Below are 27,045 nucleotides of genomic sequence, written 5' to 3'. Positions count from 1 at the left end.
CACTCAGGTAGCCTTGTGTACTCAGACCTCACACATGCCCGCAATGTCACCTCCACTAGGCACTCACACCGCGAGTACACACTGCATTAGACACACACAGCCTATATAGTCAAAAGACACTGATATGCATGCCCCTAACAGTCTTCTCTACCCATGGCCTTGCACAAATACACACTTGCCCATGCCCTCCAACATTCATACCACCATGAAACACCGCCTTAGCCACTCATGGCCTTGGATCTTCACTTCACGTTGAACACCAGGATAACCATGCACATTTAACCTCACATACTCACAAAACCTTGCCTGCTCACAAGTTTGCACTCTGATCCTCTAACACTCTTGCACCTTCACTCAACTTTACCTGTCCTTGCACACTGAAGACCGCAAATGCTCTCATAACCTTACATACATCTCATGACGACCCGTTGGTGTGATCTCGGTCACCCTCTGTGCACACACTGCCTTGCACACTCACACAAATGCAATTTTCACACTACTGCACAAAGTCACTGTCTTACCCACTCTTGCTCCGGCACTTTCATTTCTCTTGTGTGATTCCATTTCTATGCACACTCAATTAACTTCACACTCACAGAGCCTCACCTGCTCACACTTCACTTTAAAAAGCCTCTCTCAACCTCACTCTGTTTGGAACACTAAAGACCCTAGTGTGTTCCCACCAGGAGAAATATACACACCGTCTGCTCATGTCCTGGCACACTCGTGTAACTCCATGCACTCGAGGGACCCCGCCTGCTGGCACGGCTTCACACACTCATGCCCTGCGACACTCCACCTCACTCCATCTGGCATGCTCGTGACCTTGCCACGTTCCCGCCAACGGGACCATTCACAGCACTGCATCAACGCCTGCCTTTCAGGCATGTGTTCTCACACGCTCAGGCAACCTCAACCCTCGGAGGCCCGCTGGCTCCGGCCACTCCACATCCCCTGCCCCTCGACGGCCTGGCCCGCGGCACGGCCAGGCTCCCTGGCAGCCCTGGGGGCCGCACTGACCGTCCTCTCCTCGCCCGCAGGGACGTACCAAGGCCAGTTCACCAACGGCATGCGCCACGGCTACGGCGTGCGCCAGAGCGTGCCCTACGGGATGGCGGTGGTGGTGCGCTCGCCGCTGCGCACCTCGCTCTCGTCCCTGCGCAGCGAGCACAGCAACGGCACGCTGGCCCCGGACTCGCCCACCTCGCCGGCCGCCGACGGCCCCGCGCTGCCCGGGCCGGCCATCCCGCGCGGCGGCTTCGCGCTCAGCCTGCTGGCCAACGCCGAGGCGGTGGCGCGGGCGGCCAAGGGCGGCGGCCTGTTCCAGCGGGGCGCGCTGCTGGGGAAGCTGCGTCGCGCCGAGTCGCGCACGTCCCTGGGCAGCCAGCGCAGCCGCGTCAGCTTCCTCAAGAGCGACCTCAGCTCGGGCGCCAGCGACGCCGCGTCCACCGGCAGCCTGGGCGAGGGCGCCGACGAGGCCGCGCCCTTCGAGGCCGACATCGACGCCACCACCACCGAGACCTACATGGGCGAGTGGAAGAACGACAAGCGCTCGGGCTTCGGCGTGAGCGAGCGCTCCAGCGGCCTCCGCTACGAGGGCGAGTGGCTGGACAACCTGCGCCACGGCTACGGCTGCACCACGCTGCCCGACGGCCGCCGCGAGGAGGGCAAGTACCGCCACAACGTGCTGGTCAAGGGCACCAAGCGCCGCGTGCTGCCGCTCAAGAGCAGCAAGGTCCGCCAGAAGGTGGACCACAGCGTGGAGGGCGCCCAGCGCGCCGCCGCCATCGCGCGCCAGAAGGCCGAGATCGCCGCCTCCAGGTAGGACCCCCGGGCGGGCGCGGATGGACAGCGCCCCACTCCGGGAAGGGGTCCCGGGCCAGCGCAACCTAGGAGGCTCTGTTTCTGCCTCTTTCACCATCAGGGGTTCCCCCCAAGACTTTATATAGAGGGTTCATTGGCGGTGCTTCGGGATCTCATGTCACCCATTCACCCATCCATTCATTGTCCATCCATCATCCATCCATTTATACACTTGATTCCTCCCGTCCACCCAGTCCCTCCCTTCACGTAAACCTTACATTCACCCAACCTTTATAATATTGATCTAAACAACCATCTCTCTACTCAACTGACCATCCCACCCACCCAGCCAATTAATTTTCTGTTTACTCATTCTACCACCCAGTTACCCATCCAACTACCCAACAGTCCATTCAGTCACCCAGTTACCCATCCAACCACCCTGTTATTCGTCCATCCACCCAACCCCTTTGCTCACCTAACTTCTCTACTACCCACCTGAGCCATCCCTCCATTCACCCAACTCCTCTGTCCATCCGTCCACTCAGCCCATATATAACATCCACCTTACCACCCAACCATTTCTTCATCTGTCCATTCAACTTTCCATGTTTACACCCTCTGAACCAAGCACTCATCCACCCATCCATCCACAACCATTCTTCCAACCACCCAGACACCCGTTCAACCACCCATCCGTCCCCTCATCCCCAGCACCCACATTCATTCAACGTCTCCCATCCACTGGGCCACCAGGCATCCTAAATTCAACCATGCATCCATTCACCCACCACCTTCATTCATCTGATTTCCTCCATTTATCCAGTCACCCCTTTACCCAATCATGCTTCCGTCCACTGAAACAACATCTGCTTCTGCCACCTACCCAGTCATCCAACCATCCACCCATAATCCATCCATCCAACCACCTTCATCACCCAAACAGACCCAGCAATCCATCCACCTGTCCATTCTCTCAACCACCTCCACTGACCCATCCGCCAGCCCTTCATCCATCCACTCTCCATCCATTCAGTACCTATGCTTTCTTCCATATTCCAAGCCCCTGTGTGTCTTCTCACTGTACTTCAGGAAAAGTTCCAATGTTACCTTCAAACGTTTATAACACCTGCTGTGTGCTTGGCATTATTTTAAGTGGTTTACAAATATTGACTCATTCAGTCTCCTTAATGACTTTGTACTATTTTTATCTCCATTTTACAGATGATGTAAATGAGGCTCTGAAAGATAAAGTTGCAAATCACCCAGGTAGTGAGTGGCCAGGTAGTAAGTGGTTCCTACCCTCCCATCCAGCCTCATTTTCTACCACCCTGTCCTAGGACCTGGATTTTTGGCTCTGTACTAGTCATACTGGCCTTTCATCATTCTTCTCTAGTTCTTCCTATCCGAAGGCTTTTGTTCCTGATGATTCCTCTGCCTGGACTACTCTTCCTTCTTCTTGCTGCCCCTTAATTTCTATTCCTCCTTCAGAGATCCGGTCAAGTCTGACCCCCATATTGAGGCCCCATCCCCTGTCACAGCTTGACTCTCACTCAGCTGCATAGATGTCTTCTTACAACATTCGCAGTTGCAACTTTATGCTGCTTATATGATTTGTTTATATTCTAACACTTATAATGGGCTTGCTGTGAGCCAGTCACCATTCTGATGTCTTCATGTATGTGTGTTAGTTGCTGAGTTGTGTCTGACTCTTTGTGACCCCATGGACTGTAGCTCACCAGGCTCCTCTGTCCATGGGATTCTCCAGGCAAGAATACTGGAGTGGGTTGCCAGTCCCTTCTCCAAGAGATCTTCCCGACTCAGGGATCAAACCCAGGTCTCCTGCTTTGCAGGCGGATTCTTTACCATCTGAGCCACCAGGGAAGCCATCAGGGGTGTATAGTAACTCATTTAATTTTTACAAGATCATGAGGAGGTAGCTACTGCTGTTAATCCTGTTTTGCAGGTGTTGATGAACTGTGGGGGCAACAGAGGGTGTGGCAGGACAGCGGTGAGAGGTACCAGCCTGTCCCCGTGCCGAGAACCCTCCTGCTGGTGGCTCGAAATGGCCTGGGATGGAGGCTTTCACACTGTAGTCTTCAGGGTTAAGCAGGCGAAGGGCCGCGTCTTAGCTCTTTCATCTTTCAGCTCAGACGTGGGCAACTCAGTTTGCCCGTCTGAACTTCCATCCCCAGGCTGTGATGCCACCGTTTCTTAGTTGTATGTTCTTGGCTAAATCAACCTCAGTTGTCTCATCTCTAAAAAGGGGTTGGTCTGAGGGTTAAGAAACACAGTGCACGTCCAACGGTCCACACTTCTGTCATGGGACGAGTTCTCTTGGAAGCTGACTTTGAGATGGAGATTAATACGCAGGAAGTTCACGAGCACACTCTGAGGATCAATATCTGGGGAAGGGAAGGAGGCAGGGTTGGGCAGAGAGGGTCATGCTCGGCGGCAATGCAGTCTCCGCAATGCCTCAGCAGACCACAAGGGGCGCCCTGCAGTGGAGATGACCTTCAGAGTTCTCCCAAGTTGAAGAGAGGGAGCCGGATCTTTGGAGCCTCTGCATTGAATTCAAGCTGACCTCAAGAAGGCACATGACCTGGGGCTGGTCGGCTCTCTTTAGCTAGTGGCAGTCCCTGGACAGGACTGACAGTAGGCTGCACTCTGAGCAGCTGGGTTGAGGGCAGGAGGAGGGGAGAAATAAATCCGTGGTTCTGAAGGGGAAACTGGGGAACACATCACAGTGTCCACCGCCGTGCTGGACACCTAGCAAGGGCTCCATAGATATTGCTAGTCATCATGTCCTTCAGTGAATTCATTTTACAGATGTGGAAACTGAGACCCAGAGAAGGAAGACAGTATCCTTCAGGCCACCTGGCAAGCAAGTGAGAGAACCAGGGCTTCAGCTCCTACATTTCTGATTCCAAAGCTTTAACCAGCACATTTGCCTACTCTAAACATTGTAAACTTTGAGTTACTAGGAATGTGTGAATAGTTACTGTCATTAAGGCAGAAAGAAGGTATGGGTAATTTTCTTAAGATTTCTTGGTTAGGGGCAGAGCCAGATAGTCATATGATTTATCGGATGCTTTTATGAGCACTTTATAATATTTACTTGTCTGTGCAGAGTCTTAGTTTGCATCACACGGGATCTTCAATCTTTACAGCCTGTGGGATGTAGTTCCCTGACTGGGGGTTGAACCCAGGCCCCTTGCCTTGGGAGCTCTGAGTCTTACCCAGTGAATCACCAGTGAGTCCCAAGGGGTCACTTTTTAAAAATAGCACTTTGAGGTTGGAATCATTGTAGACTTACTAAAGAGCTGAAAAGGTAGTACAGAGAGTTCCCATATACTCTTAAGCCAGATTCTTCTAATGTCAGCTTCTTTCATTACAGTGACACATTCATCAAAGCCAACATACATACCTTACTGTTAACTAAACTTCAGACTTTAAGGTGGCGTCTGCTGGCTTTCTCTGCTGTCAAATTACCATTTTCTCCTTCTCCTATTTTAATCTTTGGATCCCAGACACCCAGTTCAGCACACACTCAGAAAGGGTCTGGAATTAACCCCTACCTTTTGGAGGGGAAAGTATCCATATACGTTATTAGAAATTCTTCTGTATGGAAGATTTGTCTCTTCTCTCCAAAGGAACATTTAAAGTTATTACGCCAAGTGTATATAGTTACAACAGGCATAAGCCAAGACTGTCCTGTGCCAGCCTGGGGCTCAAAAGAGCTTAAATGAGGTAAGAGCTTAAACTCTTGATTTGGAAGTCCACGAGTTGGAATTCTGGCTCTTGTGCTGAATTGCTGTGTGACCTTGCCCAAGTTGCCTCACCACTCTGAACCCTGGCTCTTCTTTCTTTCCTGGGTTTGTTTTGGGGAGTAGATGAGATAATGCCTGAAAAATACCTGGCACAGAGCAGCCAACAGTCAAAGCAGTCTTTGCCACCGTTTAGCATGTTCGATTTTAAAGATGATGAAATGGAAGCTTGCAGAGAAAGAGAGATTTCCCCAAGGTCTTCCCTTGCTGGGGGCAAAAGCTTGCCCCTGTCCACCCCCTTGCTTTCCCTACCCTCCCTGTCTTTCCTGCCAAGGATGTGCCCTTAAACATGAAGACACTGAGCTCCCTCCAAGAAGGCTGCCAGGCCCACAGCTGGGCACTGAGTCTCAGCAGTGAGGAGGTGGTGCCAGCTTCCTCCATGCGGTGCCACCAGGAGGGGAGGTTAGGATTCCTTATCCTGGATGCCCACAGGGCTGGTGGCAGTGGGGGGTGGGGGAGAGCGTGGGTAGCTGCTTGACTCGGTTTTAAGCTCAGATTGAATTTCCAATTAAGGGAATCTTTGGGTTAGGAGGAAAAGCAGAGTTGTCTTGCTCCCGGGGGCTTTGTTGAGTAATCAGGCTGCAGAGAACAGAGAGCCTTCCTACCAGCTTCCTTGGCCCAGGCAGCCTGGGGTTTCTCTCCACTGTGGCTTCAGATTGTCTGCTCCGGGCTTGAAAGGAGCTTCTCAGTTCAAAGTTGAGAGAACAGCATCGAAACATATATATTATCTAGGGTGGAACAGATCACCAGCCCAGGCTGGATGCATGAGACAAGTGCTCAGGCCTGGTGCACTGGGAAGACCCAGAGGAATCGGGTGGAGAGGGAGGTGGGAGGGGGGATCGCGATGGGAAATCATGTAAATCCATGGCTGATTCATGTCAATGTAGGAAAAAAACCACTACAATATTGTAAAGTAATTAGCCTCCAACTAATAAAAATAACTAAAAAAAAAGAAAAAAAAAAAGTCTAGGACCAGGACCGCTTTCCCAGGGAGAAGGGTTAGAGCTGAGATGTCTCACTCCCTAAGATGGGCTCTAGATTGAAGGCAGCTCTAGCTCTGCGCTGTCCAATATGGTGGCCCCCAGGCATATGCATCTGTCGAGGTCTTAAAGTGTGGCTGGTACAAATTGAGATGCACTATAAGTGTGAAGGAGACCCTGGCTTTCAAAGAGTTCGTAAGAAAAAAATGTAAAGGAACCTAGTAATAAATTTTTATATTGATTACAGGTTGAAATGTTTCTATTTTTGGGGGGTGGAGGAATGTGGACCATTTTTAAAGGCTTTGTTGAATTCACTACAATATTGCTTCTGTTGTTTATGTTCTGGGTTTTTTTTTTTTTGGCCATGAGGCATGTGGGATCTTAACTCCCCAACCAGGGGTTGAACCTGCAATCCCCTGCGTTGGAAAGCGATGCCTTAACCTCTGGACCACCAGGGAAGTCCTGAAATGATTATATGTTAGATAAAATGGGTTAGAGAAAGCATATTATTGTAATAAATTTCACTTGTTTCTTTTAACATTTTTGAATGTGGCAACTAGAAAAGTAAAAATAAAAAAAATTGCATGTGTGTCTCACGTTATACTTTTCTTGGGCAGTGTTGCTCCTAGACCCATTCAGGGCCCTAAGGAGATAGTCCAGCTCCTTCACTGACCAGATAAGGAAATTGAGGTACAGAAAGGGACAAAGAAAGGCTCATAGCCACTAGATGATCAAGGGGGAATTAGCTTCAGGGTTTCTGATTTTGTGACTACTCTCGCTTTTTGTAATGCCTTTTAAGGTCATGGATGCTGGGCCGTGGAGGGAAGCTGGGATGTTTGAGGAGGCATCTAAATCCTTCTGGTTGTCATGCCAACACCCTGATAAATGGCTCCCTTCTGGAAGGAGCACAGCGAGAGGTTTTGAGTGGAGCTTGCCCTCTGCTGCTGCTGGCCATATCTTGTCTTCTCTCCAGATTGCAATTCTCTCATGTCTAAAAGGAGACGAAATGTTTACCTCGAAACATTTTCACAAAAGTTAAACCAGATACTATACACGCAGCACTCAGGACAAGGGCCAGAAGCGGGAAGCACTCGATAAATATTAGCTGCTGTTGTCATTGTCTGGGATTCTTGTTGTTATTATTGTCGTTGTGCCACTGCAGCAGAGGCAGGGGCTGGCCTGCGGGAGTTCTCAGCCTCCCCGGGGTGGGACGTTCGCAACATCTCAGGTTCTGGACCATGGTGGCATCGGTGTGACCCTGAAGATAGGGTTCCCTGAACACGTGTGTTCTCTGCTCCTCCACGTCCCCACCCCGATTCTCGCCCACTCCCCGGCTGACCCTGGAAGTTCCCAAGTTGAATGCAGGGTTAGCGTTGGCGTTGTGAGTTGCTGGGAGGTGAATTTCTCAGATGAGCAGAAGCTAAGAGCTTGGCAAGCTTAGAGCCGAGAGCTTGGCTATGACATTGGACAGGTTCGGGTTTGAATCTGGGTTCAGCTTCTTACAAACCGTGTGACCTTAAGCAAGTTACCTCACCTCTCTGTGCCTCAATTTCCATTTCAGTCAATTGGGAATCACATTAATTCTCTTTCAAAGTATTGAAAGAGATAAAAGAGATAGCCCATGTAAAGGGCCTTTGCTGTGAAGGCGTGCAAGAAGGTGTACGCTGTTAACAATGAATGTGTTATAACGTGTCATTCTGTACTGATCTGAGTCTCCCTTGAGAATTACATTAATATCAGCTGGAGGGAAGCCTGTCTTCTCTCACAGTCCCAACAACAATTTTTCAGGCTTGTATCTTCTGCAGACCACAGTCCCAATTTTTGCTATATCCACGTATCACCTCTGTTTTCCAGTCTCAGTCGGTCATTTCAGTCACTCAGTCGTGTCTGACTCTTTGCGACCCCATGGACTGCAGCACGACAGGCTTCCCTGTCCATCACCAACTCCCAGAGCCTGCTCAAAGTCATGTCCGTTGGGTCGGTGATTCCATCCAACAATCTCATCCTTGTCATCCCCTTCTCTTCCCACCTTCAGTCTTTCCTAGCATCAGGATCTTTTCCAATGAGTCAGTTCTTCGCATCAGGTGGCCAAAGTGTTGGAGCTTCTGCATTGGTGTCAGTCCTTCCAATGAATATTCAGAATTTATTTTCTTTAGAATTCACTGGTTTGATCTCCTTACAGTCTGAGGGACTCTCAAGAGTCTTCTCCCACACCACAGTTCAAAAGCATCAATTCTTTGATGCTCGGCTTTCTTTATGGTCCAACTCTCACATCCATACATGACTTTTGGAAAAACCATAGCTTTGACTGTATGGACCTTTCCAATTTAATCTCTATCTTTAAATCAACTTACTTTAAAATATGTACACTTACTGAAAAGGAAGACTTTGGAACACTGTTAAAAATGAGAGACCCATATTGTGGGACGTTCTGAAAACAGAATGCTATTCAAGTCTGAGGTCAACCTTAAGGCCAAAGATGCTAAGCCTGAAGTCTGGTCCCTTTTTGCTGAAAAGAGACATTGGCTAGAGATTGACAGGTATGAGAGACCTGCAGGCACCTGACCAAGGTTGGTCCTTGACTAACAAAAGGAATGGGTCTGGTGCTATTTCATTTTTTGTTTTTTTTTATGAAGAGCTTTTATTTCTTGATTTAGTTTCGGCCCACCGGGTCACCGTTGCTGCTCACAGGCTTTCTGTGGCCGCAGTGAGTGGGCTTAATGTGGCGCTTTCTCTTGTGGAGTGTGGGCTCAGTAGGTGTAGCTAACGGGCCTAGTTGTCTGGTGGCACATAGGGTCTTCCCAGACCAGGGATCAAATCCATGTTCCCTGCCTTGGCAGGCGGATTCCTAACCACTGGACCCCCAGGGAAGTCCTGGTGCTGTTTCAGGCTGTGATTTCATATCTGCCAGCACGCATTACCAGCACCTCCCGGGTGTATAGACCATCCTGGGAAGAGGGGCTGGCCTTGGACTAGGGCTAAATTTGCCTATGTTTGTGCCTGATTATCTAATTTTTATTTAACAAGGATCTATGTAGTTCTTATTTTTAGGAACCAGAAGGATTCTAAGTACCTTAGTTATATTAACTCAATCCTCAGAACAATCCTATGAGGAAGGTACTATTATTCTCATTTTATGGATGAGGAAACTGAGGCACAGACAGATTGAGTATCTCAAACAACATCATTCCTCTGAGTAATGGCAGAGCTGGGAGTTGAGACCCCAGAGCCAAGAGATCTGATTCTAGAATGGCCTTAACCATGACCTAACCTTTAGCTGGTTTTCTTTCAGAACTGTTGATTAGCACTTACTCTGGGCCAAGCTTGTCCTGGGACACTGGACACCCAAATGATCAGCGTGGCTAGCATCCTCTGGGGACCCACAGCCTAGTGGACAGGACAGGCTGGAATTTGACACAATCAATGGTGTGTTAGAGGAGCAAAGAGTAACTACTTGCCCCAGAGGTGGTCTGGGAGATGCCCTGCAGGTTGTGGGTAAGTCTGCTTAGGAGTTTGCCAGGTGGAAAAGCAGGAGAGAAAGGTCACTCCAGGTAAAGCCATGGAGGTAGGAATGTGTGTGGTTTATTTTGGGAGCCATGAGTCATTTGCAGGGGTGCCGTGGGTGGGGAAAGAGATTAGAGATGAGGCTGGGAAGGCAGCCGAGGGCCAGGTGAGGATGGCTTTGAACGCCGGGTTAAGGAGTTTGGAACTTACCATGCAGCAGGCAGTGTTCTAAATGCTTAGCTAAATCCACTCGTCTAATTCTAACTGTGGCACATAGAGACTGTTAGAACATACTCAAAATCACATAGGTAGTAAGTGATAGATCTATAAATCTGGCCCCAGAGTCTGTGATCTTACCCAGGACAGTTTCTGCCACTTCAGATATGGTAATTTCTCTCTTTCCTCTTTTTCTTTTTTTAAACATTGTTCAGAACAGCATACTTGCTGAAATGTAAGGAAATTCAGAATTATAGAAGATAAAAAGTAATAAAACCTCTTTTCTACTTCCGTTTTGATTGTACCTTTAAAGTAGCCATTGTTAACAGTTCACTCACAGAATCATTCCGTTTACCTATTCTGGTTTGTGATTTTTTTGTTTTTATTTTCCACAACCAAACTACCTACATAATGTTCTTCATTTTGATTTTAAACTTAATTTGTTTTGAAATCTCTTCATCTTATGTACATACTGCCTTCATCTTTTTAATAACTGCATAATATTCCACAGTTTGGATGCAGCATGGTTTATTTAACCAGATCTCTCTCGACGGAGATCGAAAGCATTTCATGTTTTCACGATTACAAATGAGGCTGCAGTGAACATCCTTGGACCCATGTTCTTGCTCATGGATCTGGTTAAAGGGATGGCTCAGCCAGGTACCCTGTCCTATCAGGGCTACTCAGGCATCATTCGAATGCATTGGAAATATAAGGTCATTAGCCCAGGTCTTTGCAAGGGACTGACTCTTGACATTCATGGTCAAAATGTAAATTCAGTGGTCTCTCCCCTGGAAAGGTCTGTGGTACCCTTGAGTGGATTAACACAAACAAGAAAAAATCCAAATCACCTCTATCTAAGGTCCCACTGCCCCCTCCCCATATATGTTCAATAGATATTTAAGAGTAATCATTGCAAGGCGTGCCAAGTTGTTAGCCTCCTGGGATGCTCCCGTGTCTCTGCCTGTCATCCTTGCTTGCACAGATGTACTTTTATGGGTTAAATTCCCAGAAGTGGAATTGCTGAGTCAAAAAGAATGTGTGTTTTAATTATTATCAGAATCCAAGTTCATCTCCAGAAAGGGTCACACCAAATTTATAACCCACCCCAACAATGTATAAGAGGGAATTTTCCTCATACCATCACCAACACCGTGATTATCAGTCTTTTGCATCTTTGCCAAATTGTTTGAGGACGGTCGGGTGTTCCATGAACCCAGTGGTCCCTGTCAACTTGCCCAGGCTCACAGAAGCAGAAATTCTCCCTTGTTCTATTTCCAGCTGATCTCCAGAGATTCCTGGATATGGGGTTCCATCAAGGAGGATTAAATGCCCAGGGGGTGGCCTCGACATGTTGGAAAGGCCCCAAACCCTGGATTTCTGCCCCCCATCCTATTCCTCTTCCGAGAAATGCCAGATGGACAAAATCCCCTTGCTCCCAGAGACCAAAGCTGGGGATGAATGGAATTTCCTGAGTTGTCAGAGCTGGATTCTCATGATATACACGAGGCAGCTGTGACTCTAAGGCCTCTGAGCCCAGTGGTCTAGGGAGAGAGAAGAGATTGCCTGGGTCCCTGGCAGCAGGGCGATGTTCAGACTATAGGGCAGAGTGTTTGGTGGAGCCAGGCCTTTGGAGCTCGGAGAGTGGAGGTGCAGAGAAAACACTCAGCATCACTCCCATCAGTCCTCAGACAAAGCTGGTCAGAGGATGCCGCCCAGTGTGTTCATTTAGCGGATGGAGAAACTGAGGCCTCAAAAGGGGCAGTGACCCAGAGAGAGGAGCATGGCCACAGGACAGAGTGTGGGGGGCTCTTGCGAAACCTCACTTGGTTTCTGGGTCACATGTAATAGATCGACCAGGAAGAGGACAGGGATCTGGGAGGTGGAAAAGAACATTTTATCTCCCCCACCCCTGGCCCTATAAACTGTAATTCGGTCTGGCTCTGGAACCTTTCCAGCTTGATATGTCAGCCTAAATAGCAGTCAGAAAACAGACAGGCCAATAGCCTGCACTTTGGGGAGAAATATCACCTCTTTGTTCCAATGCCAGGGTTTCCGCATGTCCCAGTAGAAGGTCCAACCCTGCGAAGCCCCTGACCGTGCCACCTGAGCTGGGCTGCAACAGCTCCAGGGACTCAGGGGGTATCACCGGAAGGGCCTGGACACAGGGTGTTGGAATAACAGTAACAGTGAGAATAATAGTGGTGGCCATAGGGTAAGTGGTTGAGGGCTCAGACTCGGGGCCGGGCTGCCTGGGTTCTAGTTCTGGACACTCAGTAACCTTATGGGCAAGTGACTTCCCTCTAAACTTTGTCTCTCCATTTCTGTTTTTTTAATTTTTACAATTATAGTTTATTTTGTTCATTTGGCCACAGCATTTGGTTGCAACATGCAAGATCTTTAGTTGCAGCACGTGGGATCGAGTTCCCTGACCAAGGATCGAGTCCAGGCCCCCTGCATTGGGAGTGTGGAGTCAGCCACTGGACCACCAGGGAAGTCCCTCTGTCCCTCCATTTCCTCATCTCTAAGATGGGGATCACAAGGGGACCAGTCTTGGTGATATGAGAGGATCAAGCCCTTAGGATGGGGCCGGGCACAGGTCAGGGCCATGTTCTGACCACCCGGTACCAGACTCTGTGCTAATTCCCTTTTATACGCATCATTTCTTTTAATCCTCATGAAAGTGTTAGTCGCTCAGTTGTGTCTGACTCTGTGGCCCCATGGACTGTAGCCAACCACGCTTGTCTGTCCATGGAATTCCCTAGGCAAGAATACTGGAGTGGGTTGCCATTTCCTTCTCCAGGAGATCTTCCCGACACAGGGATCGAACCTGGGTCTCTTGCATTGCAGGCAGATTCTTTACTGTCTGAGTCACCAGGGCAGAACCAAATTCTCATGAGGGAAGTGCTATTTATCATAGTAACCCATTTCACAGATGAGGAAACTAGCCCAAAGTCCCCAAGTAACTAATACAACAAGGCTTCAGATTTTCTGATCTGGACTCTACCCTCCTAAGCACTGTTGGAAGAGAAAGTCTTTGAGTGCTAAATAACATTTCAGGTTACTATCCTGCCAGTCTGATATTCCGTGCCTTGACCTTGGTGTCTGGCCAGCCATCCTTTTGTATGGCAGAGCAGTTGAAAGCCTGGGGAGGTGAAGAAATTAAGGTTCGAATCCTGCTATTTCTTTCTCTCTCTCTCTCTTTTTTTTTTGGCTGTGCTGGGTCTTCACTGTGGCACAAGGTCTTAGTTGCCCCACAGCATGTGGGATCTTAGTTCCCCGACCAAGGATCGAACCAACGTCCGCTGCATTGCAAGGCAGATTCTGAACCACTGGACCACCAGGGAAGTCCCCCAGACATATGTCCTTTGTCCTTCCTGAGCCTCACTTTCCTCATCTGCAGAATGGGAACAGTTAACACCTTGGCCTCCCACATTGCAATGAGGACTAAATGAGAGGATGTGTGTAGAGGATTTTATGCAATCTCGGTGCTCAGTAAAGAGAGGCTGTGGCCAGCTTTATCATCATTCTTACCCAGAGAGTCAGGCGAGTGGAACTCAGAGAGGCAAGCTGGCGTTTCCTCCAAGCTTCATCCTTCCCCAAGTGCAGGCTGTTTCACTCCCCTGGGTTTCCAAAGCCCAGTCCAACTTCCACTTGACTTCCTAAGTCCACACCAGTGGGTCCCTGCCATTGGGAGAGCAGTTAAAAATAAAGCCCAGTCTTCAAATCCTTCAAGTAAACACCCAGCTCTCTAAAAATAGTATCTTTTTGCCACAGGTCTCCAGAGCCAGGGCGGGCTTGCAGGGTGGAAATTGGCGAGCCTGGTTCTCACAGACAGGCAGGCTGGGGCCAAGTGTCCATCACCCTGCCTTGCTGCTGAGCTTCTTGGCCTGAGGGGCATCCAAGGACCCCCTGGTGTCTGCAGCCTCAAACTGGCCGCCAGTGCCTCTTACTGCCCACTGTAAGGGCCCCTCATCCGCTCTTCAGTCTTCTTCCTGCCCTAGACTCTGCCCAGCAGCTGGAGTGAGATTTTAAAATGTAGACCTGGGGACTTCCCGGGTGGTTAAAAACTCCGGGCTGCCACTGCAAGGGGTGCAGGTTCGATCCCTGTTTGGGGAACTAAGATCTGGCATGCCCTGCGGTGCCGCCAAAAAGTAAAAAAATAAAATAAAATAAAATGTAAGCCTGACCATATGTATCACTCTAATGAGCAAAACTTTCATGGAGTCTTCAGTTTGGTTTCCCCTGAAGGCAGAGTCTGAAATGAGGATTTAGGGGCAGGAAGTTGATTTGGGAAGTGATGCCAAGAAGGAGGTGAGAGGAAGTGGGTGGGTAGAGTGAGACAGAGAAGAAGGAAAAGTGAATATAAATGTGTGTCATGGAGGCATGGTGGCAGCCACAGGAGCTGGGTTGGATGGGGACCTCAGTACAGAACACTCCTGAGACTGTGCCCCTGGAGTGTGGGGGGAGGGTAGGTGGGCAAGGCCTCACCCTCTGGCTCCAGTCTCCATTCACGGCAGATTTCTCTGGGGGCAAAGATCCCCTGTCCTTTAGGATGTGCTTGCATTTGGGGTGGGTTGAAGGGCCCTCCCTCCTGCAGCACTGAGGGCAGGCTCTGGGCAGAAAGCCTGGATGGGATGCTGGCCATGCCAGGGGCATCCTCCTCTGCGTGGAGCTGTCCCGAAAAGCTATGGGTGAAACTGGGGGTTACACTGAGGTGGTGTGATGTGGGCATCACGGGTGTCTGCCCTTAGGAGAAATTTCAGATTCCTTGCTTTGGCCCCCCAAGACCCTTCCTGTCTGGCTCAAGCTCACCCCCACCAGCCCTATCTCACACCACTCTCCCCATCACTCGCCTCCAGCCTAGGTTCCTCCAAAGGGCCATGCTCTTTCCTGCCCTTGGTCCTTTGCACATTCTGTTCCATGTGCCTAAAATGCTTTTCCCTTACTCTTGATCTTCTCATGGATCAGACCTCACCCAGCTCAAATATTTCTTCCTCAGGGGAGCTCTGAGCTCTTTCCTAGTCTGGGTTCCCTGTTACATGTTCCCTGTGCGCCCCGGTCTCAGCTGCCACCCTCACCATTGTCCTGACTCATTCTGTCTTCCCTGATGCTTTGTCCACTCCCAGAGCATGGGGACCCTCGTCGGCTGTGTTCACTGCCAGGTCCCAGCAAACCGCACAACACCCAGCACTTAGTGAGGCTCAGGAAGCCTTGCTGACTGACTGATAGGTAGGTCTTCAACAGCTCGTAAGGGGAGGCACCCTGCATTTGACTCAGTTAAGCTTTCAATCACATTCAACAAATATGCATTGAAAAGCAGAGACATCAGTTTGCCGACAAAGGTCTGTATAATCAAAGCTATATGTGGTTTTTCAAGTAGTCATGTACAGATGTGAGAGCAGGACCTTAAAAAAGGCTGAGCACCGAAGAACTGATGCTTTTGAACTGTGGTGCTGGGGAAGACTCTTGAGAGTCCCTTGGACTGCAAGGAGATCAAACCAGTCCATCCTGAAGGAAATCAGTTCTGATTATTCATTGGAAGGACTGATGCTGAAGCTGAAGCTCCAGTACTTTGGCCACCTGATACAAAGATCTGACTCACTGGAAGAGACCTTGATGCTAGGAAAGACTGAGGGGCGACAGAGGATGAGATGGTTGGCTGGCATCACTGACTCAATGGACATGAGTTTGAGCAAACTCAGGGAGTTGGTGAAGGACAGGGAGGCCTGGCGTGCTGCAGTCCATGGGGTCGCAAAGAGTCAGATATGACTTAGTGGCTGAACTGCAGCAACCTACTGTGTGCTAGGGAGTGTTGTAGATGCTTAGGGAAGAAAATGCCAAGATCCCGGCCTGCATGGAGTTACATTCCAGCTGGGGAGACAGCACAGCAGACCAGAAATAAATTTTAGAGCATGTGGGAGGGGGCAAATTGCCTTTCTAAATATGTGACATGAAAGAGTTGAACCAATTAGCTAATGGAGTACCTGAGGGGAGAGCATCCCAGCAGAGGACAGAGGTAGGAGGTGCGTGGAATGTTCTAAAAGCAGCAAGGAGACCAGCGTGACTGATGTGGAGCGAGAGAAAACCATAGGATAAGAGGCTGGAGAGAGTGCAGGGGTGAGGTGGGGACAGGTCACTCTGCCAGTGTGGGGGCCACTAGCCACGTGTGGCAGTTTATTCATTTACTTTTAATTTGAGGATAATGGCTTTACAGTGTTGTGTTAGCTTCTGCTGTGCAACAGCATGAATCAGCTCTGTGCTAAGTCACGTCAGGTGTGTCTGACTCTTTGTGACCCTATGGACCCACCAGTCTCCTCTGTCCATGGGATTCTCCAGGCAAGAATACTGGAGTGGGTAGCCATTCCCTTCTCCAGGGGATCCTCTTGACCCAGGGATCAAACCCAGGTTTCTTAATGTCTTGGATCAGCTATGCAGTGCTGTGTTTAGTCGCTCAGTCCTGTCTGACTCTTTGTGACCCCATGGACTGCAGCCTGCCAGGCTCCTCTGTCCATGGGGATTCTCCAGGCAAGAATACTGGAGTGGATTGCCATGCTGTCTTTCAGGAGATCTTCTCAAACCAGGGATCCAACCCAGGTCTCCCACATTGCAGGCAAATTCTTTACCGTCTGAGCCGCCAGGGAAGCCCGAGAATACTGGAGTGGATAGCCTATCCCGTCTCCAGGGGAATCTTCCTGACCCAGGAATTGAACCGGGGTCTCCTGCATTGCAGGCGGATTCTTCACCAGCTGAGCTACCAGGGGTCAGCTATGTGTATACATACACGCCCTCCTTCACACAGCACACACACACATCCGCTCCCTCTTGAGCCTCTCTTCCGCCACCACCCCCATCCCATCCCTCTGAGTCATCACAGAGCACGAAGCTGAGCTCCCTGTGTGATACAGCAGCTTCCCACTAGCTCTCTATTTCACACGTGCTAGTGTAGATATATATATGGGCTTCCCTGGTGGCTCAGAGGGTAAAGAATCTGCCTGCAATGCAGGAGACCTCGGTCCGATCCCTGGGTTGGGAAGATCCCCTGGAGAAGGAAATGGCAACCCACTCCAGTATTCTTGCTTGGAGAACCCCGCGGACAGAGGAGCCTGGCGGGCTACAGTCCACGGGGTCGCAGTGAGCTGGACATGACTGAGCACAGCAGTGTACATAAGTCAGTGCTGGTCTCTCAATTTGTCCCCCCCTCTCCTTCCCCTGCTGTGTACCCAAGTCCGTTCCCCGCGTCTGTGCCTCTCTTCTTGCATGCGTGGCAATTTAAATGGCAATACATTGAAATGAAAATGCCATTCTTCAGTCTCAGTAGCCACATGTCAAGGGCCCCCTGGCTACCGGCTGGGACAGCAAGATGTAGACTGTTGCCCTCATTGTTGAAAGTGTAGACACAGCCTGGGTGGGGCCTTTCAGGTCATCGCAGGGCAGCAACCTGGCCCGCACATGGCTGGGCACACATCCTGGGGTCCTTTCTTCACCTCTCAAAGTGGGTATGATTAAAGCATGCAAGCCCATTTGGTCCAGCCCCAGGCAATGTCAGAATGCCTTGCCCATCATCCTTGCCAAACGGCCCTTCGGTCACTGCCTCTGTGTCTCCAGGTGTAGGAAACTCACTCCTCTTGAGCCGGTCCAGGCCAACTTTGCATAGCCTTGGCTTTAAGATTGGCTCAAACCAGGAGAATGCTCTGCTTCTCTGTCACTGCAGTTCGTTGGTCCCAGTCCTGCCCTTGGGGACTGTGTGGGTTAGAAACGTGTTCAGCTGCAGGTCGCAGTACTTGTCTTAAGCACTCGACTTTTCTCCCAGAAGAAGGCCAGAGAGGCAGTGCAAGGCTGACATGGCAGCTCCAAGGCGCTCTGGGGGCCCACCTCCCCCTGTCTTTCCCTCCTGCTCTCCTTAGAAGGTGGCTTCTGGCCTTGTACTCAGAGGTGGCCATGGCACCCCTAGCTTCATCTTCATATCCGGTGGCAGAACACACCAGTGTCTCTTGATGTAGAAAGAATCCCAGCGGGGACTCACATCTCCTTCTGCAGAGTGGGTCACGTGGCCTTCTCTGAATGCAAGGAATCTGGGAAGGTGAATATTTTTAGCTGGACACATTGCTTCCCTGAGCAAGGTTACACTTCTGTTAGGAGGCAAGAAGGGGAAGAATGGATATTTGGTGAGCGATTATCTGTGCCTGCCCCGGACATCGCTGGGGAGATGCAAAGATTGTGATCTTAACACCTTCGAGAGTCTTCTCTGGTCTAAACATCTCCAGCCCCTTTCCTCAGCCCCTGTTTACAAGCCTTGTTGCTTTTTCCACTTTCCCAGGTGGAGAAACAGAGGCATAAGACATCCTTTAGTGATCATGAGCACAGATTTTGGGGTCAGATGACAACAGCTCACTCTTTTTGAGCTTCAGTTTCCCCGGCCTTGTAGTATGGTGGCAACTTCCGAATGAGGGCTAAAATGAGATGGTTGATGTCAAGTACTAGCCACAGGTTTCCCAAATGGTGCTAGTGGTAAAGAACCGGCCAGCCAGTGCAGGAGACATAAGAGATGCAGGTTGGATCCCTGTGTCCGGAAGATCCCCTGGAGGAAGGCACAGCAACCCACTCCAGTGTTCTTGCCTGGAGAATCCCCATGGACAGAGGAGCCTGGCGGGCGACTGTCCATGGGGGTCCCAAAGAGTCGGACATGACTGAAGCGACTGAGCATGCATGCAGCCTAGCCCCAGCGCCTGGCACACGGGTGTCACTCAGCAGCGGCAGTTGCCGTCATTATTATAACTATGCTTCCTCTTCAGTGGTTCCTTTGGGTGTTGTTGAATGAGGAACCAGAGAGCAACCCAGACCGGGGACAGCCGTTCTCCTCCCGTCTCCAGGAGGGGTGTGGAGTGGGACCACAGTCTGGGGAGGGGCTGCGTTGGGGATCCATCTCTCTAAAGCCATCTTTGGCCAAGCCGCATCCCTGGTAAGGGCGATCGCGTGACTGCCCCAGCGCTCTTCCCATCAGCCCCCGCTCTGTGCAACCCTATCTGGGAAGGGGGTATCACCCGAAGGTCATGGCAGCCTGCTGCCAACCCCGTGACCCCACAGGACTGGCGGCAGCCTTGCCAGAAGCCTGGCCAAGGCTGGGGGCCTCTGAGCTCTGACCCAGCAGGTAGGCTCAGAAATGTCACCGAGCAAGTCCTGTAGGTGGGAATTTGTCAGAGGCTCCCCTGGGACAGCCCCTACCCGGGTATCAGATGTACATAGTTCTTCCCTAAGAACCCCATCTGGCGTGGATATGGACACAAGCTTTCCGTGCCAGCAAAGTTGGCCCTGGAGCCCTAATTATTCATTCTTTTATATTTTTAATCGGTTGTACACTCATGTGGTTCAAAACCCCACATTTAGACCAAAATGTAAAGTCTCCCTTCTTCCCTTGTCCTTCTCTGGTTGCTTGCTCCACACTCCCCGGTCAACTGTTATTTGCCGTTTTTTCTTTTCCTTCCAGAGTCACTCTATTAAGGTGGAACTTATTTGACCTGCAAAATGGCAGTGTCACATGGTTCCATCTAATATGAGCAAACCCTATTTGCTATTTCCTCTTCGTAGGTTTCTGTTTTGCTCTCTCTGCCCCCAAAGGCAGCATATTATCCACACCTGTCTGAACCTTTTTTTTCTGCTTAATATAATTTTATTTATTTACTTATTCATTTATTTATGTTTGGTTGTGCTTGGTCCTCGACGTCGCTCGGGTTTTCCTCTAGTTGTGGCACGTGGGGCTACTTTCTGGTTGCAGGGCGCAGGCTTCTCACTGAGGTGGCTTCTCCATTGCCGAGCACAGGCTCCAGGGTGCGTGGCTTCAGCAGTTGCAGCTCATGAGCTCAGTAGTTTCAGTTCCCAGGGCCCTAGAGCACAGGCTCATTGGTTGCAGGTCGCAGGCCCGTGCTCTGTGGCATGTGGGGTCTTCCTGGATCGGGGGTCGAACCCGAGTCTCCTGCATTGGCAGGTAGATTCTTTACCACTGAGCCATCAGGGAAGCCCTGAACCTTGCTTTTTTCTCTTCGCTGTGTTTATATATCAGAGAGCTTTCCTGATCTTTCTAAGTAAAGAACTTTATCCGCTTTAACTCCTGCATAGTATTTCATTGTATGGCTGAATCATGATTTGTTGAATCAAGCCCCTGTTGTTGCACGGATTGTTTAGGTAGTTTCCAGAATTTTGCTCTGCGAGATAACGCTGTCCATTCATCATTTCACCCGTGGATCAGTATGTGTCTAGAATAAATTTCCTGAAGTACAGTTACCTGTCAGGGCCTCTGTCGTGGTGGTGCCATTCTGTCCTCCATCCATGTTGTGTGAGGCGGAGACGGCCTCTGCCCCAACCTGCTGAATGACCCTGGGCAAGTCCTGCTCCCCACTGGTCTCCGTGTCCCGGGTCGCCGAACTGTCTTTTCCTTGTTCTGGGGAAAAACAGCCGCCCAGATTTGCCTGTTTGGCTTGGCCTTTCCCGTGCCCGACCACGTGCACATTGTTACCGTGGCTTCTTTGGGAAATGACTTCAGCCCGCACCAAGGTCAAGGGAGCCTAGTGAGGTCCGCGTGGAAGAGCAGGCAGCGGGACCAGCCTGAGCAAAGGCCCAGAGGTGTGACCCTGGGGGGTAAGCCGGAGTTTCCCAAAAGCTGTTCACTGATGTACCTTCCCACGCCGAACCATGGCCGTATACCCTTTGGGTTGCTATTTCTTTACTATTTAAAAAAAAAAAACAAACACTTAACCTTCCTAAGCCTAAATTTATTTATTTTTAATTTTTCTGGACATGCACACACTACTTTATTTATCTATCTTTGGTTGTACCGGGTCTTCGTAGCCACACGTGGGCTTTCTCTAGTTGTGACGACTGGGGACTGTTCCTCACTGTTGTGTGTGGGCTTCTCATTGCGGTGGCTTCTCTTGTTGCGGAGCACAGGCTCCAGGTGAATGGGCTTCAGCAGTTGCGGCACAGGCGCTCATTAGTTGTGGCTTGTGGGCCCTGGAGCGTGTGGTTTCAGGAATTGCATCATGTGGGCTCAGTAGTTGTGGCTCGCGGGCTCTAGAGCCCGGGCTCAGTTGCTTGGTGGAATGTGGAATCTTCCCAGACCAGGCATCGAACCCGTGCCCCCTGCCTTGCCAGGTGGATTCTCATCCACTGCACTGCCAGGGAGGTCCGAAACTTATTTTCATAAAGGATCTTTAGGTCATTACCATAAAGAGAAATCCAGTGTTACATAAAGAGGAGTTAGTGGGAAAAAACAAAAACAAATAATACTACAAGGACGCCAGAACAACACACACACGAGAAAAAGAAAAAAATACAGTGAAGCAAAACAGCATTCAACCGTCCCCAGTCGGGTTGCCTACTAAAAGCTCAGATCAAGGCTACTTGCTGCTCTGGTCTTTCTCTGTTAAAAAATGGAATATAAGACTCATTAAGAATATATAAGGGACTTCCCTGGTGGTCCAGTGGCTAAGACTCCATGCCCCCAATGCAGGGGACCTGGTTTTGATCCCTGGTAAGGGAACTTGATCCCACATGCTGTAACTAAAAAAAAGATCCTGCATGCTGCAACTGAAAATCGAAGATTCAGCAAATGAGATCTGATGCCGCCAAATAAATAAATATTTACCAAGGAAAAAAAAAGATACATAAGCATGAAATGAGACTTTCTTATTGAAAAAATCAGAATGGTTGACTTTGAATTTTAAAGGACCAGTATTATCTGATGAATGTCCTGGTACCACCTATCATTTTTGGTCTTGTTAGTAGTAAGCTTTTGAGTCATTGGCCTGAAAGATTTCTCCCCTCCCTCTTTCCAGAGCCTGAAAGGGAGGGAAAGCAGGTCTTTAGAAGGGCAACTGGACTCTGGAGTTGTGGACAGGAGGAGCCCAAGCTTAGGCATTATACACGGTAGACGTTCATTAAATGCTCGGCAGTGACCGACTCATTAATGAGCCTCTGGGGCTCTTTTGAAAGAGGGATGGGAATTCAGACTAACGGTGCCTTCCTGAATCTTGTCCAAGAAGAGGAGGTGTCCTGCTCTCACTCTGGCCTCCAGTGGCGAACCGTTTACCTCCTGGCTGAGGCTTGCTGGGGGAGCCCGGGAACAGAAGCTCCCTCTCCCCCAGGCTGGAGAGAAGGCGCACAGGAGTCCCTTTGTTGTCTTTCCTCATCTGTTTCTATCCCTCTGTTTGTAGGAAACCAGCAAACACACAGACACAGAACACATCCAGCACAAGTTTATTTTTCTCTCCTGTAAAATCCAAAATGGGTACTCTTATCAGTGGGCAGCTGTGTTCCACGCAATGATTCAAAGACCCGGTCTCCTCCCGTCTTGTGGCTCTGCTGTCTTCCACACATGGCTTCCAAGATCATGCTCTTCTGCATCAAGCCAATGAAAAGGAAAAACGCATTGAAAGAGGCAGTGGAAGGTTCTTATTGGCCAGGAAGTAGGGCGCGTCATGTCTTCTCACATTCCATTGGCCAGCCTCTGGTGCCTGGCCACACTCCCCTGCAAGGGAGGCTGGGAAATAGTCCAGGCTTGTGCTCAGGAAGCAGAGGAAAGCAGTTCGGTGAAGTTCTGTCCCTCTTGACATTGTCAGGTTACTTTTCTCAGTTTCATGAAAACTGTGTGTGTGTTTTAAACACACCTTTCTTTGCCTTGACTCCTGCACTTCCCTCTGTTTAGACCATCCTTTGCTCCCTTCTTTCTTTTCCATCTGACCAGCTCACATGGACATGGAAATAAGACTCAAAATTGAAAATAAGACTTTGTCATTTTCCCAGGACTACAGGCAGGGAGAAGAAGGGATGCCTATACACAGCCTGGAGGGATGCCCTTCACTTTCCCAGCTCGTTCACAGAGCAAATTGCAGCTTTTATACACTGACGCCACCTGAGACCCACTCAGAAATTGTCCTGAGATAAACAGGGAGGGGAGATTTTGTGCTTGGAGACGGCAAATTTAAGTGCTTTTTGTCAAGAGAGCTGATAACGTGTTTTCCAAAGGGATGGGGGGTGGGGGATTGTCCAGGTAGGAGGTAAGACATAAGGACATGAGTCTGCTGAGACTGTTAACTTTTTTCTGGTTCATGTCTGTTCTGAGAAGCAGTGTACTGATTAAGTAGCTCTTGGAGGGGCTGATGGGTGGGAAACGGAGTTGGAGAACTCTGCTTCCTGGAGTTCGCCAGTTTCCATGGTGTAACCGCGGCTGTGGCTGATCTCAAGCTACCAGTGTCCTGTCAAGAGCTTGCCTAGGTCACCTCCAGTACATGCTTAGTACCAGCCTTGATTTCTCTGTCTCTTCTCTGTTTCAGGCTGTAGCTCAGAGCTCTCATCTGCAGGCAAGTTTACCATGTCTCTTCCTCTTCTGAGCTCCCTTTTTAAAAAAGCCTGAACTTAGGACTTCCCTGGTGGCCCAGTGTTTAAGACTGCCTTTCAATACAGGGAGTGCAGGTTCCACCCCTGGTCGGGGAGCTAAAGATCCTACATGCCTGGCAGCCAGAAAACCAAAGCATGAAACAAAAGCCATAATGTAACAATTCCATAAAGACTTTAAAAAAAAAGTCCATATTTTTAAAAAAAAGAAAAAAAATCTGAATTTTCTCAACTAGATTCTTTTCCTGTAGATTTTCTTTAGAGGTCTATAAGATCCTTAAAGCCAGAATTCTGGTTTTAAGTTTCTTTTTATCCCCATTATGTTGTCAGACACCTGCACTTATTAGGCACCCAGGGAATGCTTATAGAAGATAGGCGAGAAATAGGTAGGGAGGACGGAGGAGTTGGGCTTGAAGACCCTGGCCGGGAACCCAGATCCTGCTCTGTGACTTGCTAGGAGTATAATCTTAGGCAAATCCTTTCACCTGTCTCAGCCTGTTTCCGCATCTGTAAAAAAGCTCCTTTGTTTTTCTCCACTCCAGCTCAGCTAGGTCTATTACTGCATAATAATTATGATAATAATATTTATAATGACTGCTGTTTATTCATTCAGCAAATTTTTATTAAGCACCCACTGTGGGCCAGGTCCTGTTTTTGGTGCTGGCGATTCATCAGTGAACAAAACAGACAAAACCCCTTCCATTTGAGACGTGCGGTGAACTGAACGGAATTTTACAGGCATCATCTCATTTGGTATTCGGGCAACCCTGAAGGGCAAAGGTATCGTTTGCTCCATTTTATTGCTGTGGAAAGTGAGGCGATGTAGATTGTGTGAGTTGCCAGGGGTCAGCCAGCGCGTTAAGGGTGGATATGGACCTTGGACCCTCAATTCTGGTCCAAGACCTGGTTCTTAGCCATCACAGCACGCTCTTCCCAAGCCTGAGGTCCCCTTCCTGCCCACCTCTCTGCCTTTGCTCTGCATTTGATCTGTTCCCGTGGTTACATCCCTAGGGCCCACCCATGACCTGACCCCTCCCTGATGGTGTCTTTTCTGTCTTGAATCCTCTCCCCAAATCCTCTCTTATTATCTGACCAACCATGGCTGGTCACCGGGAATGGAATCCTTTACTTCTTTATTTTGCTTCTTTTGATGCTTCTTTCTCCTCCCCCTTCATCCCATGGCCCAGGCATGGACCCACATAAAAGGCTCAATAAATATCTGTTAACTATTGCATTGAAATCCTTAATGTTTTTCTTTGACTCTAGCTCAAATTTCGGTTTTACGTGTCTTCCTCCTGGGAAATCTGAAGGCCAGATCGGTGTGCTGGGTATGATGTTCACCTCTTGCAGGGCTGGCTTACAAAGATGACATATAGTCGCTGTTGGTGACAGTTGGCACCTTAGTTGTGGTCAAGTCTGGGACGACCACGCGGCCTCCTGTGCGCGAGATTGCCTTGGATCATGCAGGGTATACTTATAAACAGCTCCTGCTTTCACCCTCAGGCACCCTGGTTTAAATGGTAGGCTCTCCTGAACAAATCCTGAGGACATGACCTCCTCCTTGCTGCTCTGAGCACTTTGCAAAACCAGTGTACTTAGTCCTCCCAACTCTGAGGTGGGTGCTGTTATTCTCCCATTTCACAGATGGGGAAATGAAAGCCCAGAGTGGTTAGGTAACTTGTTCAAGGTCACACAGCTCGGAAGAAGCAGGGCTAGGATGGGAACTCCAGTCATCTGGTGCCAGAGTTCCCTTGCTCAGCCCCTGCCTCAGCAAGAACTCAAAGACGTCTTCCTGGGCCCCATGCTCTGGACTAGCTGTGTCTGCCTTCCCCCACCCCACCAGGAGCAGTTGTGACTTCTTGAGGCCTGGTGTGGGGATGGGGAGACCGCAGCGTGGTCAGAATCTCCGCTGGGGCCCTCACACCTGACACAGTGCCCGAGGCCAAAGATTATCTCTGGAAATGCTTTTCGAACCAAGGGATGCAATTTTCCAGGGCTGGGGCTGGGTTGGCCCCTCCCTGCAGTTTCTTCCTCTCCGTGTGGCAGCCGGGATGCCAGCCCCCAGGAGCAGATGGAGCTGCCTGGAATTCCTCCGGAAGGCTCCTTAGCAGTTATCAGAGCGGCCTGGGCCGGGGGAGGGGGTGTCGGGGGCTGCTCTGGGAAAAACTGGAAAGCCACACCTGGGGAGGGGCCGGAGGCGGGGGAGGGTGCCGGGCAGGCGGGCTCAGCTGTCACATTCCTCCGGCTCGCAGAGAGCTCTCCTGGGCGCCTTGTCCTTATTTAGGCAGGAGATGTCTGCTGACTCGAGCCTTGTGGGATGCCATTGCTGGCTGGCTCACCGGGGTTGGGGGTGGTGGTGGGGGTGGTGGGGGTGAGCCGAGGCGGGGGGGTGGCGAGTGGGGGAAGCAGAACACACCCAGACCCAGGTCACCAGTAGACCCAGGTGGGAAGACCAACCCTGGGGAAGAAGAATCACTCTCTAATAGTAGCAGCTACCATTTATGGGGTTCCACTATGCGCATGCTAGGCTAGCCTGTAAGTTCTAGGAGGTAAATTTCTTCTGTTATTGTTGTGCCCCTAGATCTAGCCCAGGACATGGCATGCAGTAGGCGCTTAGTAAATACTTGTCATGATCAAGTGAATATACACTTCACATGGCACAGTTCACAGTGTAGTTCTAGTGGCAGCTAAGTGCAATGACTAACCTGAGTTGTTGTTGTTGTTCACTTGTTAAGTTGTGTCTGACTCTTTGCCACCCCTTGGACTGCGCGCAGCACACCAGGCTCCCTGTCCTTCACTGTCTCCTGGTGTTTGCTCAGATTCTTGTCCACTGAGTCGGTGATGCTATCTTACCATCTCATCCTCTGTCGCTGCCTTCTCTGGCCCTCAATCTTTCCCAGCATCAGGGTCTTTTCCAGTGAGTTGGCTCTTCTCATCAGGTGGCCAAAGTATTGGAACTTCAGCTTCAGCGTCAGTCCTTCCAATGAATATTCAGGGTTGATTTCCTTTAGGATTGATTGATTTGATCTCCTTGCTGTCCAGGGGACTCACAAGAGTCTTCTCTAGCAGCACAGTTCGAAAGCACAATTCTTTGGCACTCAGCCTTCTTTATGGTCCAGCTCTCACATCCGTACATGACTACTGGGAAAACCATAGCTTTGACTATACGGACTTTTGTTGGCAAAGTGATTAACCTGAGTTACAGATGGCGAAACTGAGACTTGGAGAGGTTCCATGACTTGGCAAAAGTCATACAATTTGGACGTGAAGGAACTGGGGTTTGAAACCAGATTGTCTGACTCCAACACTAACACATGCCTCCTTTG

General features: G+C 49.8%; 1 protein-coding gene across 1 annotated transcript in view; it reads left to right on the top strand.

Annotated features, from left to right (window-relative positions):
- The window catches only part of JPH2 (junctophilin 2), a 72,586-nt gene that overhangs the window by 23,506 nt on the left and 22,035 nt on the right, over nucleotides 1–27,045 (top strand). The window contains exon 2 of the mRNA XM_043882893.1: nucleotides 1,041–1,821. Coding sequence (XP_043738828.1) covers nucleotides 1,041–1,821 — 781 coding nt within the window. The remainder of the gene's footprint in view (nucleotides 1–1,040; nucleotides 1,822–27,045) is intronic.

This window comes from Cervus elaphus, chromosome 23 (genome assembly GCF_910594005.1).
Source record: "Cervus elaphus chromosome 23, mCerEla1.1, whole genome shotgun sequence".
Taxonomy (NCBI): domain Eukaryota; kingdom Metazoa; phylum Chordata; class Mammalia; order Artiodactyla; family Cervidae; genus Cervus; species Cervus elaphus.
The sequence above is the reverse complement of the archived record's forward strand: the minus strand, read 5'-3'. Positions and strand labels throughout refer to the sequence as shown.